A 19,466-nucleotide genomic window follows, 5' to 3' on the forward strand; every position below is an offset into this window, starting at 1 on the left:
CTGCTTTTATTTCTAATTTTTTTGCCTGCCCGCTCCATTATTTTTCTAGAAAAATCCGTTAACCAAGAAATTGAATTCGTGTGGCTTAAAGGCATCCAATGTAATTTCATGGTGGGAAAACAAAAGATATTTTGGATGAGGAAATCTGTCTGATATTGACATTTACTGTCATTTCCCAACACAAATTTATTAACATTTAATACCTGAAGAGTTTGAAATAACCCAAACTAAGCTACATGAGGCCTCTCAGTCTTTATTTTTGGGGGTACCACCTATAAATACCTAGAACCATCCTACTTTACAAAATAAACCCTTTTCCCTCAGCGACATTGCCTCACTGATATATGCTATAGAATAGTGTACAAAGAATAGTGTACATTGTCATGTAGGTTCAAGTTACATTAAACAAATGACCATAAACTTGGCTTTGAAACTTTTCTGCCCTGAAATTGCATTGGATGACTTTAACTTGAATCGATGATATAAGGTTTGACTCTGACCTAAAAAAGGAAATTCCCCACAATAACACACAAATACCAGGTAAATAATCCAACCATCTACCACACTGCCCCCTCAAACACACAACCACAAGTTGACCCTTTTCCACCAAGATAAGCAAGCAAAGGGCGGAAAGTTCGCCCCCTCAAAACACATCTCTCTGAAACTTTCAAGATCAACAATTCCTTGGACCATATGCCACCAGACAGGTACCGCACTGTGACCTCTGACTTGTACCATCAATCATACTGTCTGTTATCTGTTTCACAGACAGTAGAGGTGTATCAGTCGCTCAGGAGCGGCCATGTTGGCTGAAGGTGCGTTGACAGATCAACAAACGGCTTGGCCGACAAGTCAACAACCTCTCCAGTGTCTTGTGTACAAACATGGGGAGAGTAAATAAACCCTGGCCTTAGGTGTACCACTGAGTTACACCCAGGCCTGCAAGAATATCCTATTAAAGTGGAATCAACTGGAACGTTGGCCCCCTCCCCCTTCCACAGCTACAAATGTACTGTCACACATCATGAAATGATGTAAGAATGAGCACATATATGTACAACCTCAAGGCTCAGATACTTTATCATCAGAATAGCTGGTACAATCGCCCTTTGGGAAAACACACCAGCTTCGCAGGCATGTGGTGCCGTGACAGCTAGCTACATTACACCAAACGACTTGGAGCTATGCAGGTATTTCTGATGTCTACCTGCATCTAACCTGCACTGGTCCATGTACTAGCCTAAGGTTTAAATATATTATGGCTACATTGGTTGGCACCACCCAGAAATAATGGTTTCTGATCAGTTTGTAGTGTGATCCATACTTCCTAAATTTTGTCTGGTGCAGCTAATTTTCAATGTGATCTGCAGCAGTGCAGGTGTGTAGGAAAAAGTATTTCGAGCCCTGTTCATGGAGATACATGTACACAATCTACATGTACTGTGTACCTCCTTGTAAAATCTATGCATTTTAAGTGACAAATAAAATCAACACAGACCTACATATTACAATGGATGCTCTTTATTTATAAATTATATGCAGATAAAATATGAAAGGACGTCCGACTTATGACAAAGCTAATGTTTATATACAGCAGGGGAATAATGCAAAGTCATTGCATCACCTATAGAAGTGTCATCCTACATACCATGCAGTAAGTCCAAATAGGACTCCCGAGAAACTTATATTTGACATCATTTAGAATTGTGGACAGTGCTACCAAACTGCTCTACATTTAATGTCACTATTCTCCTGTATTCACATGAATATTTGGTAGTCAAGAACCTCTATTCGACCATCTAGAACTAGTTTTCTGGAAATTCTATTCTTCCCTTCATCATGGTATGAGAACAATCAGCTGCTAATTATTTCACATAATAAATACTCAGTGTACAAGTCTGATATTGAACCTGAAAGGACAGTGATCACTATTGTATATGCTGTCATACCGATATCTTACCATCATCTATTTACAATGCCAACAGTTAAACAAAACAGTAGAAAGATTTACACCTGATCACTACAGCCATATCTTGAAGGAGACTTGTACAAAATTTTCACTGGTAGATTTGTGTATCTGTTCTGTTGAAAATAATCCATAAGCCCTAGGAAAAAAATGTAGTGTTTCCTGTTTCAGTATTCTTTTTTTTTTAAAGACTTTGGCGATCTCTAGTGATCCAACTTACACCAAAGAGCTCCTTGCTCATACAATACAGATTAACAAAGTAAAACTTGCATGAGGACACTTGTATGTTGGAACACCAGTTGTACATTGTACGACGTTTCATCACTCAGGTGTCAGATCATGGAGCTAGAAAAGGTTCATCAGCTCGAAAAATTTATGTCCCGTTGCATGGGTCTACACAACAAAAAGGCTAGGGTCAGTTGGGAAATGGGGAGACACAGCATTTTTTCCTAGACCTAATACACGTACACTTGACAGACTTTTAGCCCGACCTATCCTACACCCCGTGGTTAGGTGACCACTACAGTGGGGGGCTGCTGAGTTTGTTGGCGGTTCATCATGTACGGGGCGCCGAGGAACTGGTCAGCGATGCGCCCTGCCTCCCGGAGTCCGCTGAGCATGGCTCCGTGGACCGTGGCCGGGTAGTTCCGGATGGTGTGCTCGCCACCGAAGAACAGTCGCGGCATGTTACTGGCCTGCTGATGGTGGCAAAACAGGAACATGTCAATGTCAATGACTTATTAAAGTGTAGCCTTACTTTTTCTTTTGACTGCTTTCAATTCAACACTATCTAGTCCTTCTAGTCTAGCAAGCCTCGCTTCCAACTAGGCTGTTTGAGTGTAGGGTCCCCCTATATTGCGAATTGGACCCCCTATGCTATGAATATGATTTAGCCCCCTACACTGCCTTTCAACCAGCGTAGGGGTGTACCTTGTAACCATCCATATATCTTTGAATAACAGAGGGAAAACAACACTTGACAAAATTTGTCCTTCAATAAGCAGGAAATATTGTCTTCACAAAGTTATGAGTCTAAAAATATTTCAGGGAAAATGCCAGAATCCCTATTGTGGCCATATCTTTGGGACTGGAAGTTATCCTTCTGTACCTGACCCCTATGCTGTGAATACTAGTATACATGTATATTGGTGAGGACCCTGAAATCTGTAGTAGTTTTGAGTCAATTAAGATTGTCTTATCTTAGTCTGAAGGTCAGTTACTATCTAGCAAGACATTGTCTTCAGTGATGTCATCAGCCTTGCAGATTATGCATCATTCTTCAGACTTTCATCTGGCCAACTAGTTAGGCAAACCAGTAAGCATGCCATTTGGGGTTTTTCCTATATCACTTATCAGTTAGGCAAATTCTTCACAATTTCAGTCTAGCTAACATTCAATCTGGACAACAAAGTTCTTCCAGAAGTCTACAATAGATGCTCAATGCAACTCGCGTGGCAAAACAAAAAATATTCTGGATGAGGAGATCTGTCCGATGATGACATTTACTGCAATTTCAGAATCTTACTTAATTATTTCATACTTGATGCATTTGAAATAGCCCCAAAACAAGCTACTTGATAAGTCCCTTAGGATACCAAACAAGCAACCTTTTTCAATCAGCAAAATCAAATTTTTACCTAACATAGAATGGTATTGGATAGGGTTACCCGTTCCTGTTAGATTCAACTTACTACATTAAAAAAAGTTCAGAAGTGCCTTTAAAGTTCTCTAAAAATCACGTCCAGTTCTCACCTGTGGTGTCCCCGGAACGGCTGGGCTGGGAGCGACAGGTGTGGCCATTAGATCATAGTCGTTCCCTGACGACCCCGCCGCAACGTAGGAGTACGATCCACGCGACCACGGGTCCGCTCGCCACCGCGTCACTACCGTCTCCTTGGGCTGAAAACGACACAAAAATCCATCTTCACGTTTAACAAGCTTGAACAAGATCGGCGAAAGACGTGGTTGCTTTTCTACGGTAGTCTGAAAGTCAGTTACTATCTAGCAAGACATTGTCGTCAGTGATAACCTCAGTCTTGCAAATTATGCATCACACTTCAGACCTCTACTTCAACATTTCATCAAGTCATACCTTAGCGAATGAGACAAGTAGCAGTAAGGTTCGAAATACCCACTCTTGTTGCACTAGTCTTGTTTTCTGTGTGGGATATGTATTAGCCTGGGTACCATCCTACTTGTATGCCAGCATACAAGTAGGATGGTACCCAGGCTAGATACAGTGTATGTATTGGAGATGCTAAGTTGCCCTGTTATCGTTTTTTGCGAAAGTTATCATTTTTTTTTCAGACAAAGCGACATTTTTAAAGTTTACAGTAGCCCAGCTTATGGCTTCTTAAATGAACTGTGTCCCGCCTCGGCCAGTATGTGAGCGTTGAAACAGTTCTTGTTGAAGGCAACCGCGTGATAACTACTAGCGGTACAGGCCTGGCGTTCTATTTGGTCATCACACAGGCTTCTAACAGTTCCATAGAATAAATCGAACATGTTTTGCCGTGTGCACAGCTTTCGAAAATTCGAGTACCGGATACCCGCATTGGAATTGATGTTGTTAGATCTTTTTGCTTACATTTTGTAGGGCAACCAAATTTGGTGCACATTGGAATAAGTGTTGTCTCGGATGTGTAGTACATAAAACATCGTCCGGATTAATTTCCCATATCTCAGCAACCTTACATCTAGATGGGCTAATGTCGTTAACTACAGGTAAAAATGATGTAAGAAATACGTAACAGCCATTGAGGACCCCTTAGGGGTTAACCCAATTCTGCGAATTCTGGAACTGGAGCCAGAATTCTGGGACTGAAGCCAGCCCCTGAGGGGTCCTCGATAGCTGCTATGTATTTCTTACATCATTTTTACCTGTAGTTAATGACATTAGCCCATCTAGATGTACATGTAAGGTTGCTGAGATATGGGAAGTAGTCCGGAATTAAACTGGAAGTCCGGAATTAATCTGGGCACTGTTATGAATAAAATACAACATGCATGCCTGTAGCCAGGATTTTGAATGGAAGGTTCTTCCCAGTGCTTGAGGGAAGCAGTTTGAGGGAAGTAGAAAATTTTGAAAAATGAAACTTCTAAAATGGCATTTCGTGCATTTTTGAGAGGATTTCCAAGAAAAAATCAGATATAAATTTTTATTCAGTGACAAAGGGAGCAGTTTTTCTATGTTTCCAGTCCATCTTTTCAAGAAAAATCTTGGACCTTTACATGAAAAGTGGACCAAAAAGTGGACCTTTACATAAAAAGTGGACCAAAAAGTGGACCTTTGAGCCTTGTGGGGGTTCTTCCGAACCCCCCGAACCCCCCTGGCTACGGGCATGACATGCTTTATTCCATGTCACCCTCAGTCCTAGCCTTCCTTTCAGTGTTATCTACCTGTGGCACGGCACTGTTGCCAAATATGCCCTTCAGGACGGTGATGGCTCGTCCAACAATCACGTCATCGCTCACGTTCTCCATGATGGCGGCGGCCTCGCCGGCCACCAGCGCGATGAGGGTCGGAGCCTTGTACAGGTTCCAGAACAGGAAGAGTTCCCCGCGGCTGGCCGTCGTGCTGCCCACGTGCCCGAACAGGTTCACGTTAGGGTCCCAGAACACCCGGTCAAAGCACAACACAACCTGGGAATAACACAAGCATGAGATCTCACATTTCAGCGTGTCCTTGCAGTAGCTTAGCATAACTAAGGCCTACGAAAAAAAAGTTGTGTTATCTGTTTCAGTCCTGAAAAGATTAGGGTCCGTAGATAGGGATTATCTTTTTTTTTCTTTTGACCTTGGCGACCTCTCTATATACATGTATTTAGCTAGTGATGCAACTTATACATTGTACAATACAGTTTAACAAAATAATTCTTGCATGAGGACACTTATATTTTCAATATCAATGTTGGAAAACTAATAATATACAATGTTTCTTCACTCAGGTGTCAGATCATGGTGCTAAATGGTCGATCAGCTAAAAAAAATGTCCCTTGCTGGGGTTCACCCAAAAAAAGTCTAGGGTCAGCATTTTTTTCTAGGGTCCGTCAGGAAACAGGAAACACAACATTTTTTCCAAGGTCTAAATCATGCTCCTAGCGGCCCCTCTGTTTATTGGGCCATAGCTAACTCTAAAATTGCATGACCCAAGTAACAGATTTTCATAAACCATCAATAAATCTGCCTCTTACAACTTCATCTGTGTTGATAAAAGTCACCACAAAAATGGGACTTTGCCCCAATTTTTTCAAACCTTGACAAAGACTGGAGTTGTACAGGTGAAAAGTCTGATTTCCTGTGTTGGAAATTACAGTTTGAACTTGTTTCATAATTTTATTTATTTTATTCATTTTCTATCATTTCCATCCAGGGTTGCCCACTCAGTGGTTAACATTGCTTTTCTGTGGGGCCCTGTATCATACATAAACAAACATGGAAAATACATACAAACAAATACACAAGTCACATACAAACAACAAAATTTTGTACCTTGTTAAGATTGCCGTAGCCCATACGGTGCACAGCTGCCATCTTCCACTCTGGTAGAGGAGGAAAGAACTGCACAGCTGGAGGCTGTTGTTTCAGGACACCCAGGGGGAGGGTACAGAGGACAGCGTCACACTTATATGTGTACGTCGAACCTCCACTTCTCAGGTTCTGTGCAACCACCTCACATCCTAGATAGTAGGGGGAAATGTCGTTAGATAAAATGGAAATGTACATATGTTCCATGTTATTTGCTTTATGTCAATGTAATTAGTTTGTTTTCTTGCTGTATCTATTGAGTATGTACATGTTATGTATTTATTTTATTTACCCAGTGACATACATTTGTAGTCCTGAGTGTAAAATAAATAAATGAAATAAAATGATCTTGATCCAGTTTTAGCTCATTGAAGAGCTAATCTCCCACTGGCTGGTCGTGACAGAGAAGACGGATGCTATATGTATGTACAGTATTTACATGTTCATTGTACGGGGAAATTCCCCTAGCTCCTTTCGACAAGCACAATGAACAGCGGACCATCCTGGAAATTGCCACCCTTTCCAGTAGGGTGCATGTTGGTTGGGCAATAACAGCCGGGATTCGAACTCCCAACCTCTTGGTCCATGGCATGGCCACTAACCACTGGACTAGGCACGCTACTGAATATAGTCTAAGTGTACAACTTTTGACTTTCTTTTATGCAACATGACATATACATATATATTATAATGTGAAGCATTACAATCCTATGCATTAAAACGTCGTAATAAAGGAATAGAATGTTGGTTGAAGGTGTTGTCTAATCGTACAACTTTCAACAATTGCTCATATAATATTAATTATTTCAAAGCAAACAATGACAACAAAACTTGGCATTAAAAAGCATGTAACAAAAGGAAAAGAATGTTAGTTGAAGACGTTGACATATGCTGAAATAAAAGCTCAGAAGAACAGAAACACTCAGAACTTGAGCTGAGAAAAAGAAGGAAAAAAAACGATTGTCAGTAACTGTTGTAAGATGTTCAAAGTCAGAATCTACTATCCAGCCACTGTCTGTGGTTCACTCATGGAAGGACATCATCAGACCTTCTTCTAGATCATCCTACTTTGAACAAGAAAGAAACAAGAAAAACAAGTCAACAAATGTTACTAAAAAAAGTGAAAAATAAGTTAATAAGATCAGAATTAAGGCTCGAAATACTCTCTGCATATGCAGGTTTGTGCAGGTAAAATTGAAGCTGAGCAGGCTGAGATATGAGATACAAAATTGACAATGGCAAATGTTTCTGGACAGTTTTTAGTTTGATCCATACATCCTAAACTCTGAGTGGCGCAGGTAAAATTTGTCTGCTGCAGGTAATCTTCAATGTAAGTGCACCAGTGCAGGTATGCAAAAAAAGGTACTTCAAACCCTGGAGTTTAAAGAGTTAGGATTTGATTCCCCTTTTTTTTTTTAAGAAAGTCTCTGACCTGAGGGTGTGTAGCGGACTTGTCTTATCGCTGTGTTCAGTTTGATGTCCAGTCCTTCCGACAGCGCCACGGGCAGACACGAGTATCCGTTCCTCACCGTGAGATGACTCCCGGAGAACTCAAAATCATCGTCCTGGTCCCAGTGTTTGAGGGACAGGGTGGAGAGGGGCGTGGCGTTGGCAAACTCCAGGTTGGCAAAATGCCAGTCCAGGATTTGGCGATCTCTTGATGATAGATACACATCACTGCTTTGTAGCACCAAGACACAGAGAGAGAAGTGGTGAGTACAATGATATGCTCAAGACTAGGAAAAAAAAACGTTTGTGTTTCTGCTTTCAGTCCAGAAAAAAAACTAGAACTTGGGGCTGAGATTATTTTTCTGTTTTTGTTTTAAATTTTGGCTGAACTGATCCAATAAATAAAGACTCGTCATGCTCGAAGTAACTAATATTTCACCAAATTTACTCAATGAAAATCTGCTTTTAAATGAAATAATTTTTTAAAGGTTAGAAATTCAATGGAAGTGGAAACAGTCAACCTAAAAAGTGGAAGTGGAAACAGTCAACCTTTTTTTTGCTGGGGTCAGTCAGAAAACCAGAAACACAAAAGTTTTTTTGGAGACAGTAACCTGACTACATCACACTTCTAGTAGCTCTTTCATTGGTCAGGGAGAAGACCTAATCAGCCAATGACAGTGAGAGATTGTGTAACACAGGATAGCAATGTGAAGAAAGTATAAAAAGCAGGATAAAGGTATTGAAAGACAGATGTGAAGAAAACATCAGGTACAACCTTGGTGGGTTGGCCTCTAACTCAGACAGTTTCTCTTCCAGGCCATTCTGCTGTGATGTCAGCTCATCAAACTCCTACAATCAAGGGAAACATTTAGGATATCAACCATCATGTTTGGTAGTGACAAAAACCCTTAAACTAGAGAAGTAACATTTGCAAAGCAAATGCATAATGTTTACCTTTGGACATGGTCTGCCCTGTTAATTTTCACTCGAATACATTTACATACATTTGTACATGTACTACGAGTATATGGTGACAGGAGTAGAGCAGACCATGAAATTGAAACATTATTTAACCTAACACCAGTCACCATGGTGACAGACGTCAACAAATCATGTCATTGGTCAGGTCAGAGGTTAGTGTTTGGAACAGAAGAGGAAGAAGAAATGTAGTAAAAACAATGTTTTCCTTTGGTAAACATAATTAAAAACATGAAGTTACGGAATGAGATGATAAAGGAAAATACAAGATTCAAAAGATAAATCTTGATCATAATGATGTGATAAATTAGTGTGTAATTTTCTTCACAAGTGGGACAATTCTTTCAAACCATAGCCTGGATTCTCACTAGAGTATTTTTTCACATCATACGAGTCAGGTACAGAAGGACAACTTTGCATTACGTCCCAAAAATCACAACCACAAAAGTTATAACCATCCTAGACACTACTTCCTGCTTTTTTGAGGGACAAAATTTGTAAAGTAATGTTTTCCCTGTTATCGCTTCATTCTCAAGTAAAATTGTGATTTAAAAAAAAAGATTTATGAAGGCTCCCCCAAAAAGATACACCCCTATGCTAGTTGAAAGACAGTGTAAGGGGCTAGATCACAGCATAGGGGGTCCAATTCACAGTGTAGGGTGTCCTATGCGCAAATAACCTAGTGAGATGAGCATCTAACAGTGTACAAAATACTTTTTTGAACCAGGTTGCTCAGTGGGCAGCCTATGGCAAAAATTAGGTTGCCCATCAGAATTTTAGGTTGCACCACCTGTAAGTTACTACTTTCCTCAAATTAAGTAATGTTACATACATAAGCCTTTGACAACATTTCTAACAGCCTTTAGTTAACTGATACTAGTAATAGCCATTAATACCTAACATTAAAAAGCATCTGCCGGATACAGTGGTGCAAGCCATGTGGGCATGATGGGGGGGGGGGCATTCTTAAAATTCAGGTAGCACACTGGGCTAACTAGGTTCAAAAATAGGTTGCCCCAAGTAAAATTTGGTTGCCCGGGGCAACTGGGCAACCAGGTATTTTTCACACTGATCTAACACAGTTTCCTAGCGTACCTTGCAGGTAGCAGACAGGTCCCTGTGTTTGCTTTTCACCAGGAACTCTGCTGTGATGTCCCGGGGTGGTTTCACCTCTGACGCCTCCTTCCACTGCCCATGGAGCTCTTTTATCTTCTCATACAAACTCGACAGCTGAAATACACAAATAATAAAATTAAAAATCCCAGTCAACATTCTGTCGGTACAGAAAACTATGTTTTTCCTTAAAATCCTGAACAAGGAATCAGTGATATAGCCAACATAGGCAGTGCTTTTGCATTTACAATCCCAAACATAGCTAAGCTTGTATCCCTCCTTGTGTTCTCTCGTTTTGGGTTTTCATGAATGTGTTGGATTGTTCTGGGGATTGTATAATGTACTTCAATCGTGTATCACATTATTCCCTGAATTCCTCTACATACCAACCACAGTGAAAACCAACTTCCACCCTAGCCTTCAACTGTCTGTACTTGAAACAACCAAATTTACAAGTCAGCCACCCAAAACAATACTCGATACTTCTGCATCCAGAAGAAAATAAATCCTATAGCTTATTGACTACTGCTGTGCTTGATACTGCTGCAGTAGTGATAATGTAGTTTGGACTGAGACCAAAGTCAGGAAACAGCAAGGATGACTTCACAAGGCGACAAGCCTTCAGGTCTCCAAGGTAATCATCATACTGTGGTCAACAGTCAACACCAGTGCGGAGGTTCAGAAGCAGTCTGCACAGATTTTAGTGATGACTATCTTCTATACGAATAAAAATGAATCTGAGTTGAATTTGAGTAAAATTTGACAAATGAACACGCCCCATGACCTACATTGTAGTCCTGAATGGTTGGCTGGAGTTCTGAAGACTTACAGCCGAACACTAGCCAACTATGACCAAACCTCCTGATCAACACTGTTGTTTGAAACATTTTGGAACATTGTACAGCTGAACAGTAGTCGACCTTGCCGAACACCAGCTGACCACGCAACTTTGCTCTGACCTACTCCTAACCATGGTTGGTAGATGTAAGGCTAGCGTTTGGAAGGCTAAATTTGTAAATGTGTGACGGGGTTCTCTTGATAATTACATGTAATACAGCACTGGGCATTTCAGTTAGCATTTACCAGCAGAGCTCGAAATTCATTTTTGGGAAACCTAACCCTAAAACATTAGGTGCACAAAATATTTTTGGGGTACACCATATGAAACAAAACCTAATTGCAGATCTTACTGCTCCTCTTCTGAGCTTGAATCTAAAATGAAAGCTAACTTCAAAATCTTAAACAAGTACTAGAACAAAAATTTTATTATTTTTCTAATACTTAGAGACCAAGAATATCCGGTATACATTTATACATTTCTAATGTTCAAAATTCCTACAAAAGTATTTGGGTGCACCAGTGCACCCACAGAAAAAAATTAGGTGCGCAGCTCTAATTTTGGGTGCACTAAGGTGCACGTGCACCCAGTATTTCCAGCTCTGACCAGAATTGATTTAAGAATGGTATCATGATCCAATTTAAGAGTCAAGAGTTTTCCTCTAAATTTCTACAAGGCAATGAATGTGCGGTGCCAAACCTTCTGCTGGTTTCCCTTCATCTCCTCCTGTAGTTTGATGATGTTCCTGATGTGTTCACACTGTTTCTCCTTCACATGTTTCTCCTGTAACCTAGAACACAGGAAAATAGGACAGTTTGTCATCTTCTGTTATCATACTATCCTGAAAGTTCATCTGTGTTGGTACAATGTAGTTTCATGCTTGAAGTTAAAACTTTTGTTCCAACACAATGGATTGTTCTCACCTAGAACTTTCGACCAGTCACTCTGGTCTTGTTCAATAGACTGACCCAGTTGCATACAAAAATGCGACCGAAAACCTTCGAAAATGTGGAAGGATATTTACTTCCTCGGAGGCAAAAAATATTGACATTATATTTTTATAGGTATAATGTTACATATCTACGTTTTTAAGGCCATACTGTAAATCGTACAAAGCAGCTGCAAAATGAGCAAAAATATGCCTTAAGTTTAAAAAAAATATATTGGAAAATGATACTGAGTTATCATTATATATTAGTTGCCTATGTGTGTTTAGTCATTTGTTCAACCTTCATGATCACATAGATTTCAGAACTAAAGCAGCCTTTTTTGCCAAACTTTTTTTTTGCACACTTGAATCAGTTTTGGGAGGATGTCATCCATACAATGAAATCAACATGATTGTCATCCATACAATGAAATCAACATGGTCTAACTGTAAGCTATGGCTCTCACTTGATAACCAGCTCCAGTGCCTGTCCCAGGGACACAGGTTTGCCCTCCAGGTAGTTAAAGTCCAGGTGATGTGAGAGGTACGATGTTGCCTCCAACAGGCGGTTAAACTCTCGCTCCACCATCTCATCCTTGTCCTTGGACACCTGTCAGAAAACACCAGCAGTAGGCTTGTAAAAAAGTGTGCACAGTTCCGAAATTGATTTATGATGAGAATTCAACTTTTCCCCAACTCAAGAGAATTGACTCACTGGAATTTTCGACCAAATCACTCGGTCTTCATCAGCTTTTGAACTATGAAAAATGATCCACTTCATCAGCTTTACGTATACAACCCTGCATATTATAACAGACTATTTCTGTAATTTTAACTGGAAGGAAACATTGAAAACTGTTTTATATTGCATTTTTGTATTTTTAACATGTGGTAATTTTTAATGTAAACTTGATATGCAACGAATAGGTTTTTATCAAATGTAACGAATTTTTATCAAATAGCTGTACTATAAGTGCATACTGTGTTTTAAAGCCTTCCCAATTCAGCCAAATATGGCTGCTTACAGGCTTTGTGTGTACTTGTATGGCACAAATAAACCAGTCTCTCTCTCTCTCTCTCTATTTCTGACCCAAGTGCTGTAGACACATGACTTTTACCCACGTGTGACGTCAGCACTGGGTCAAAGTTCGTAAGAAGTCAGTACCACCCCCCGACTTGGGCCAGAAAGCCAATGAAGACCGAGTGATTCTGGTGAGTCAATTCTCTTGCGTTGGAGAACAGTTTAATTCTCATTATGTATTGTACCAACTCAGATGAACTTTCATGCCGAAATGAATTTCATCAGGTTGGTAGAATATAGCAGGGTTCTCACCATGCTGTTAGCATGTAGAGGTGCCCTATGCTATGATTTGGACCCCCCATGCTGTGATTTAGCCCCCTATACTCTCTCTTAGCCACCATTTCTTTTTGGAGGAACATCGTGACCTTTCATAAATCATTAAAAAAAATTGAAATTTGATTTTAGAATGAAACTATAACAGGGAGCATATTACCTTTACAAAATCTGTCCCTCAATAACTGAATAAGCAGGAAATAGTGTTTCAGAGGGTTATGAGTTTTGAGATTTTTCAGGGAGATTGCCAGACCCCTAGTGTGGTCATGTTTTTGGGACACATTGCACGGCTTGCACCATGGAAATTCTGTGAAAAAATTCTGGTAAGAACCCTGTCATAGCCGGATACTGGAGTTTTCTTTTACACAACCAGTACTGTCTCTCGCTTGCTTATATTTCTATTCTTATCAGATATCTTAGAGCTTCCAAAAGCGCCAAATGTATATGTCTTATAACAGCAGCAAGAAGCAGAACTCCAGTCAGAAGCTCTGAGGAAGATGTCTGACAGACATTGAAACATAAGCAAGCACAAGACATTACTGGTTGTGTAAAAGAAAACTCCAATTTTAGCATGGATAGTTGTCAAAAATCACTTCGTCTGAATAGTGGCAAATTGGGCATTGAATAAAAGCAAAGTTGCAAACTTGACATAAAAAGTTCAGGCTGCCAACCAAGGAAACCTTGTGCAGAAGCAAAAAGCAAGTGAAGACGTAGGCTTCCCTACATTTTTTCCTCAAGAGAAAATAAAGCAACTAGCAAAATAATGAGAAAAGCACCGATTACTTCTTTGCCAGACACCTAGCCTCAATTATCAGCGAGTTCTTTCTTGGCTTCAGCAAAGCAAGTGAGCCAAAACTGCTGTGTTCAGGATATATGAGTGATTAGTAGTAGCAGAATGCATGGATCACTACAGACCCTTCCATATTTTTTGGCGACACACCAGGGGTGGAGCCAATAAAAGTGCCACCACTACAATAAGTAGATACTTAGCTGAGTGATACGTACAAGCTTACATCTACCCTCCTGGGTTTGGCAGCCGGCCGTCAACATACAAAAGAAGACAGACAAGTTTAAATACACATTCAAATAACATCATGTACAAATGGCCGACTGACCGTAGCATACAAAATTTTACATGATGTTGCATACAATCAGTTTGGGCCATTTTAAATCAAAGATAATATGTCTAAAGCCCTTGTCATACATTCATGAACTTCACCCGATTTGTTCCCAAACACCAGCCAACCAGGTTCCACTAACGTTCAGGAGCACTCTTGACCAGATTTAGTCTACACCTACCTTTCTATAAGAATCAAACAGTTAAATCTGAGTCAAATTTGACTTCAAGAAAAACATCTGAATGGTTGGCTGGTGTTCTGCTAACTCACAACCAAACTACAATGTATGATTGAACTGACTGACCCGTGAATGTTTTAAATATTCTGAAACATTTGACTATCGCGGGCAAATAGTAGCCGAACTTGCTGAATACCGACCGACTTTTCTCCGACCTACTCCTAACCACGGTTGGGGGTGTTCAGCTAGTGTTTGGAAGGCCATATTCTGCTATGTGTAACAGGCTTTAATTGCCAAGTCCAAAATGTGTAAACCGTTTGAAGCAGTGTAAAATGTTATTGACAAGTCTTCCGTTCTGTGGCACTTAGCGATATCACCTACCGTTTGCCCGTCCCCCTCGTGGAGCGGACATTTCTGTCGGATCTTACTCAGGTGCATGTCAATCTGCCGGCTCAGCACAGTCACAGGATTTCCACCTGAACAGGTTAAAATAACATGAGAAGGGTACTGCGAATCACGATTTCTTTGCAGCACTTAACTATTTGCGGCTTTCGTGCTCACTTCTGTACTGCGAACTTATCCTTACTGTGAACAAATAATTCAATGACTTTCTTTTAGCTTCACCTGCTGCCACCACAACTATATAGTTCAGCGAACATGTCCATTTTTCTCAGACTGCGACCTTTTGCTACCACGAACATAAAAGTGATTACAGTTACTGTAGTCAGTCTGTGTCCAATTCTCAAAACATGCACTTGACATGAAGAAACTTTGCAGAGGGACATAAAAAAAACTTCCTAAATTCCTTTCTTAAAAAACTTCCAACTTCTTCCAACTTCGACTTCTTAAAAAACTTCCAACTCTGGTTGTGCATTCATGGAATTTAGACATCCAAAAGAGGACACATAAGACAATAATTACTTTATCAACTGCATAGATTTTAAAATCTGTCAGATGTTTCAAGTAGCATCCACTTCTTTTTGTCTCATTCTTTGACGACTAAAGATGTGTTAAACTTAAAGTTTTGTATCTGACATCTTTAGCATTATTCTTGTTGTTGGTCTTTTCATGTGCTACAATCTTTGTAGTTGTAGAAGACAAGTCTGCAGGGAGGATGTTAAATATTTGAGCTAGCCAATAAAGCCTTACTCACCCAGCCCCGTTACTACCATTGCCCCCAGGTCTGCAACATAGTTGCCCTTCCGGAAGGTGGCAACCCTCCCTCCAACTCGGTCCTGAGGACAAAGAAATGACCATGTTGGCATTTGTAACTTAACAACGTAACGTTAGCAACATAGCTCAATACAAAAAATACAGAATTTTCAATGGCATTTTGGCCATACCAATTTAATTTGTTGGTTAAAAGTGATGGCGAAAAAAAATAAAAATAAAAACAGGTCTAGGCATCCTATTATAGCCCCAAATGCTACGATAGGAGCCATGAAGTCAACACAAAAGGCTGGGTTAATATTTAAACAATGGATTTTGAAGTTTTAATCAAACCACTGCATTGATATATGGAAAAACTGTAACAACTAGGAAGAAAAGGACTTTCCTCAACTGTTGGGGGCAAAATATGAGTATATTTGAGATGATTCAGAACCAGAAGTTGTTTTTTTTTGCAAATGAGAAAAAAATAAAGAGGCAAATCCGAGAACTAACAAATTAAATTGGTATGGCCTTACTGTCTTGATGAGTGTGCTAACACATGCGTTGGAAGCTTGTATCAGCACTACACTATGACAAATTTGAAGCCTCTTACCGGTACTCTCAGTTACAGTACAGTAAGAATACAGTAGTCCATGTCAGATACTATCTAGCAAGAGACCGGCTTCAGAAGGCTCAGGCCTTCAGGTCTCAGTTGTATACATCATTCTCTGGACATGTTTACATGCAGATTTGGTACAATAGTGCCATAATATAGTCAACATATCATAGATGATCTCAGTTTCTCACCCTTGCTTCTAAGACTGTGACGTCCATGCCAAAACACTGGAGCTGCCGTGCTGCTGACAGTCCTGATACTCCTGCACCTATCACTATCACCTTTCCTATCTTCTTGGCTGTATTGGAAGGAAATGTCATCGGTTAGCTGCTTTGCTACAGTTTGTGAAAATGTTTCAAGTCAAAGAAACTTTGTTAGTATTTGGGAGAGAATTGAAAGTCTGAATCACATCTAATTTAAATGTAAGTCACATTTATTTAGAACATTTACAGTCTTCAAAAGAAGTGACTTTAAAATCTCAGAGAAACAAGTATATCAGTATATCACCTAGTATGCGTCATGATGCAGCATGCAAAATACCTGGTTACCCAGTTGCCCCGGGCAACCAAATTTTACCTGGGGCAACCTATTTTTGAACCTAGGTAGCCCAGTGTGCTACCTGAATTTTAAGAATGCCCCCCCCCTCCCCAAAAAAATCATGCCCACTTGGCTTGCACCACTGTATTGGGCGGATGCTTTTTTAATTTTAGGTATTAATGGCTATTACTACATGTAGTATCAGTTAACTAAAGGCTGTTAGAAATATGGTCAAAGGCTTATGTATGTAACATTACTAGTACTTAATTTGAGGAAAGTAGTAACTTATAAGTGGGGCAACCTAAAATTCTGATGGGCAACCTAATTTTTGCCGTAGGTTGCCCACTTAACCTGATTCAAAAAAGTATTTTGTACTGTTAAAATACATGAATCAAAATGTTTAAAACATTGGACGGGAGGTTCGACCATGGTTTGTTGGTACTTGGCTGTAAGTCAGCAGAACACCAGCCAACCATTTGGGAGTAAGTCAGTTGTGTTTGGGGCATGTACGGGAGTCAAATTTGACTCATATTTAGCTCAAATTCGTTTTGATCCCTGTAGAAAGGTAGGCGTGGCCTAAATCTGGTAAAAATGCTCCTGAACGTTAGCCGAACCTGGTCAGTTGGTGTTTGGGAACAAATATTTGGGGGGAAGTTGTGAATGTGTGACAGGGGCTTAATATAGTGGACATGCTACATGTATAACATCACATACTTGGGAGTGGTTTGATGCGCTTGTACACGCCAAAGTTGATGTAACCATGTCTCTCCAAGTAGCTGTGGACCCTCATCACCAAAGTGGTATCACCTGAAAATAAATGGGAACACTGTCAGTGAGGGTTACATGTATGTTATTGCTCAAAGAGTTATGAAATGCAAGAATAGATTATGATAGCTAATTTTCTTTTGTCTAGCAAACATATTTTGGCAGTAAACAACAAGAAATGTCTACTTACTGTTGTATGGTGCCTCGATTTGTGGCAGGGCATTCTCAAAAGTCAGCTGCAACTTGGGATTCTCTAACCAAAGCTGAAGCTGTATTAAACAAATATACAATGTCACATACATATCAAGACATACATGTATGCAGTTTTGGAAAGCATTACACTTTAAAAACTTTCTTCTCAATGTATTTTAATAAAATTTAATTAATGGTTTATTGGCCAAACATCACCAGTGCGATCGCAGCCTTATAGTTCTGAATTGATGCAGGGTTTACAATCAGATGATACAAATGGTAATAATACACATAATGATACACATAATACACATGATACATATTTGTTCCACCTACATTTTTGTGGAACTGTCGCAAGGGTCTGTGCGGCTGCCATTCGGCGCCACAAAGTGACCTCAATACAACTTTCCCCAACCGAAGTTAGGTACCCATTCACACCTGGGTGGAGTGAGGAAGTGTGTAAAGTGCCTTTCCCAAGGACACAACGTCGGGGCACATGTCCAGACATGTCCCGGGTACAACTCGGGATCAAACCCGGGTCTCCCGGTTCACAGTCGAATGATCTACCACTATGCCACCCAACGCCACTTGTATGGTTGAATGTAGACAGACAAATAAATTGTTCAATGTTTGAACGTACAATTTTGTTCCTGATGTAGAGGAAGAGTTTCTGTGTTTGTTGCGGACTCTGGATGATATCTGGGAAGCAGGCCGCCTCTTGTGACGTCATCTTGTCGTGTGGGAGTCTGCTCTGGAACGCTGCACCTTCCAGACCTGTTACTGCATCTAAAACAAGAAATGGTAGATGTTTAAAGTTAAAAAATGGATCCAATAATACAAACCTACTGCAGCTCATGATCAGCCACCTAAAACAATACTCCCACACCACAAATTGTACAATTATAGTTCCAAACCAGTACTGCCGGGTTATAACAGAGGGAAGCTTTAACAAAGGGAAAACATAACTTTACAAAATTTGCCCCTTAAAATGTTGGCCAAAGTCAGCGTGCAAAATACCTGGTTGCCCCGTTGCCCCGGGCAACCAAATTTTACTTGGGGCAACCTATTTTTGAACTTAGGTAGCCCAGTATGCTACCCGAATTTTAAGAATGCCCCCCCCCCCAAAAAAAAATCAAGGCTGTCAAAAATATTGTCAAAGGCTTATGTATGTAACATTACTTAATTTGAAGAAAGAAGTAACTTATATGTTATAGGTGGGGCAACCTAAAATTCTGATGGGCAACCTAATTTTTGCCGTAGGTTGCTCACTGCAACCTGGTTTAAAAAGTATTTTGTACACTGCTATAGAATACTAAGAAGCTTCTGGCCAAAAACGATCTCCAATAGAAATCTCCATCTAAAAACAAGACTCATGACCAAATGCCAAAAAACAGTTACTCAAGCAACTGGATATGATTTTGAAAACGTCAGACGTTTCAGCTAGTATCCACTAGCTTTCGTCAGTGACTGAGAGACCAGAGGGGAAAGCAGGTTTATATTACACAACCTGTTTATTGATATGCAAATAAAGTGAAGACAAATTTTTTGGAAGTCGAAAAAGGAACAAAAGTCAGTACAATTCAAGACAAGATGATGCAAATTAGTCTGAAAGCTCCTGTTATACAGGACAGGAGCTTAAGTGTTGTCTGTCCTCGGGGCTGGGAGTGCCAAATCCCAAGTGCCGGAAAGATCGACCCGTAGCCCCCCTTCCCTGTTGAGGGTGGGGTTGTACATTCTTTCATATATTGCCTCTTTAAC

At 40.2% G+C, this 19,466-nt stretch overlaps 1 protein-coding gene across 10 annotated transcripts in view; it reads right to left on the minus strand.

The window, feature by feature from the left end:
- Nucleotides 1-1,524: 1,524 nt before the first annotated feature.
- The window catches only part of LOC109472794 (lysine-specific histone demethylase 1A-like), a 20,645-nt gene continuing 2,703 nt past the window's right edge, over nt 1,525-19,466 (minus strand). For 2 of the 10 annotated variants that reach the window (XM_019772657.1, XM_019772655.1), the window contains exons 3-18: nt 18,349-18,494; nt 17,707-17,785; nt 17,466-17,558; nt 16,406-16,512; nt 15,603-15,684; nt 14,831-14,925; nt 14,159-14,176; nt 12,267-12,409; nt 11,571-11,661; nt 10,016-10,150; nt 8,718-8,791; nt 7,926-8,173; nt 6,458-6,645; nt 5,366-5,608; nt 3,719-3,865; nt 1,525-2,664 (exon numbers count right to left, since the gene is read on the minus strand). In XM_019772657.1, the coding sequence (XP_019628216.1) occupies nt 2,476-2,664; nt 3,719-3,865; nt 5,366-5,608; nt 6,458-6,645; nt 7,926-8,173; nt 8,718-8,791; nt 10,016-10,150; nt 11,571-11,661; nt 12,267-12,409; nt 14,159-14,176; nt 14,831-14,925; nt 15,603-15,684; nt 16,406-16,512; nt 17,466-17,558; nt 17,707-17,785; nt 18,349-18,494 (2,078 nt within the window). In that variant the 3' untranslated portion in view covers nt 1,525-2,475. Of the gene's footprint in view, nt 2,665-3,718; nt 3,866-5,365; nt 5,609-6,457; nt 6,646-7,925; nt 8,174-8,717; nt 8,792-10,015; nt 10,151-11,570; nt 11,662-12,266; nt 12,410-14,158; nt 14,198-14,830; nt 14,926-15,602; nt 15,685-16,405; nt 16,513-17,465; nt 17,559-17,706; nt 17,786-18,348; nt 18,495-19,466 lie in introns of all 10 variants that reach the window. The other 8 variants (XM_019772654.1, XM_019772649.1, XM_019772652.1 and 5 more) reach the window with 7 other exon arrangements.

Source organism: Branchiostoma belcheri, unplaced genomic scaffold (genome assembly GCF_001625305.1).
Source record: "Branchiostoma belcheri isolate BF01 breed outbred unplaced genomic scaffold, Haploidv18h27 scaffold282, whole genome shotgun sequence".
In the NCBI taxonomy this organism is placed as follows: domain Eukaryota; kingdom Metazoa; phylum Chordata; class Leptocardii; order Amphioxiformes; family Branchiostomatidae; genus Branchiostoma; species Branchiostoma belcheri.